The sequence below is a fragment of the Eimeria tenella genome, genomic scaffold (assembly GCF_000499545.2).
Source record: "Eimeria tenella Houghton genomic scaffold, Eth_scaff4481, whole genome shotgun sequence".
In the NCBI taxonomy this organism is placed as follows: domain Eukaryota; phylum Apicomplexa; class Conoidasida; order Eucoccidiorida; family Eimeriidae; genus Eimeria; species Eimeria tenella.
The window spans coordinates 217-2,283 of NW_013545408.1; the positions used below are offsets into that span (position 1 = coordinate 217).

General features: G+C 58.4%; 1 protein-coding gene across 1 annotated transcript; it reads left to right on the top strand.

Annotated features, from left to right (window-relative positions):
- Positions 1-915: 915 nt before the first annotated feature.
- ETH_00037330 (uncharacterized protein) lies at positions 916-1,771 on the top strand (the record flags this gene model as incomplete). Its single annotated transcript, XM_013380132.1, has 3 exons — positions 916-1,036; positions 1,505-1,580; positions 1,672-1,771. The coding sequence occupies 3 exons, from the start codon at positions 916-918 to the stop codon at positions 1,769-1,771; spliced, it is 297 nt and encodes a 98-aa protein (XP_013235586.1).
- Positions 1,772-2,067: the final 296 nt, after the last annotated feature.

Sequence of the window (2,067 nt, forward strand, 5' to 3'; positions counted from 1 at the left end):
GCCCTCTGGGGGCCCCCCTCAGGGGGCCCCTCAGGGGGCCCCTGAGGGACGTCCGGGCCCTCCCCGGCCCTCCAGGGCCCCCCCGGGCTTCTACTGTTTACAGCCAGGAGAGGCCATTTACGTGTAGCGCTTCAGGGCCCCAAACCCTAGGGTTTGGGCCAAAACTCCGGCGAACTCTAGACTCTAAGTCTTTGGCGCTTTTTAGGGGCACCTTATAACTAAGAGAGCCCTCTATAGGCACTCCAGGGGCCCCCTTGGGGCCCCCCTGGGGGCCCCTCTGTCTTCTCTAGGCTCTAGGCTGTTCCCTGGGGGCCCCAAAGACCCACAAGGATCCAACTGGGGCCTGGGGGCCGCACAGCTGCCGCTTTCTGCTGAGTTTGGTGCAAGGTCACCTAGGGTGTACGTACACTGCGAGCTGTGCCAGCCGAGGCTGCTCGGCGGCCTGCCTGGTGGCTAAGAAAAAGGCAAATTTCAATTTTGATTTTTAAAATATTAGATTTGAAAAATTGGGTTTTGCAGAAATAACAGTTTGTGTAGTGTGCTTCTCGTAAATCCCACAGAGTAGAGGCGTCGCCCACAGTCGCTGTACACAGCTGCGCAGGGCAGGCTGGGGAGGGGGCTGATCTCTTGAATTAAATTGAGATTGTTTGAATTTCCGGCGCAATTTTGCATTAAAAATGGAAATAAACTCAATAAAGGAAGAAGTGGAGAGCGAAATCGCGCGAGAGCCGCGGGCTCCAGTGGTTTCGGGTGCATGCGGGGTCGGAAGAGCTGCGGTGTATGTACACCTTGGGGCTTGGCGTTCAGCCCCGCGGCCATGGGGAATCTCCGGAGTTTGGGGGAGCTGAGTGTTGAGATTTGTTGCTGCTTGGGCTTCCCAACTTTGTGGACTTTCAGGTGTACGTACACTCCAAAATGGGGAAGGCAGGCAAGGGCACTGGCTCCTTCGGGCGCCGCCACGGAAAGACCCACTTTCTGTGCCTGCGTTGCGGGCGGCGCTCTTACCACGTGCAGAAGAAGACCTGCGCGTCTTGCGGTACGGGCTGGGATTTAGGGTTTAGGGTTTAGGGTTTAGGGTTTGGGTTTGCGCGAATCGCGCCCGCCGCCGCCCCAAAACGCTGCCCGCTCCCCTGTGGGGAGCCCGCCTCCCGCGACTTCTCCCCAAACTCTTTTCTTCCCTCTTTTGTTTTTTTTAATTTTCTTTATTTCCGCACTTTGGGGCTGCATGCGCGGCTGCAGGATGTCCCTACACCTCAGTTGCGCCCCACACCTCGCGGTGTACGTACACCGCAGCTCGCGGGGAGCCCCCAGAGCCAGCTGGCCCTTCAGGCCTTTTTGCTGCTCTCTGGGGGCCCCCTGCAGCGGCGGCGGCGTTTGCTGCTGCTGCTTCGGGTGTACGTACACCCGGGCCCCAGGGGCCCAGCTTTGCTGCTGCACTTCGTTTTGCTGCACTTCTTTCCTTTTGCTGCAGTTCTTTTTGCTGCCTTTCTTTCTTTTGCTGCAGGATATCCCTCGGCGAAGAAGAGGACTTACAACTGGTCGGAGAAGGCGAAGCGCAGGCACACCACGGGCACGGGCAGGTGGGCCTCGAGGGTTTAGGGTCTAGGGTTTAGGGTTTAGGGTTTGGGGTTTGGCCAGTGGCTGGGGCTCTTCGCGCTGTTTCTGCTGCAGAATGCGCTACCTGAAGACTCTGCCCCGCCGCGCGAAGAACCAGTTCAGAGAGGGGACTGTGGCGGTGTGCCAGAGGAAGAAAACAAAAACCCAAAAGTAATCTTTTTGTCTCTTTCCGAGACATTAAGACCTCCAAGTTAAGGCCAAAGGGGCTCCCGGGGGCCCCCGACCCTTGGGGGGCCCCCCGGGCTTCCTTTTCGCTGCAGGGGCCCCCCCTTGGCTCCGAACTCCTGCCTCTGTAGGGGTACCTAGAGGGTACTGTGGGGGCCCCAGGGGCCCCAGGGGCCCCCGGGGGCCGCTGATCACTCAAGCAACGTCTTTGCTATTGTTGTTTGGTGCTTTACTTCTCGAGTTATCTTTTGTAACAACTGAAGTGGGGGTTGGCTTTGTAGCTGC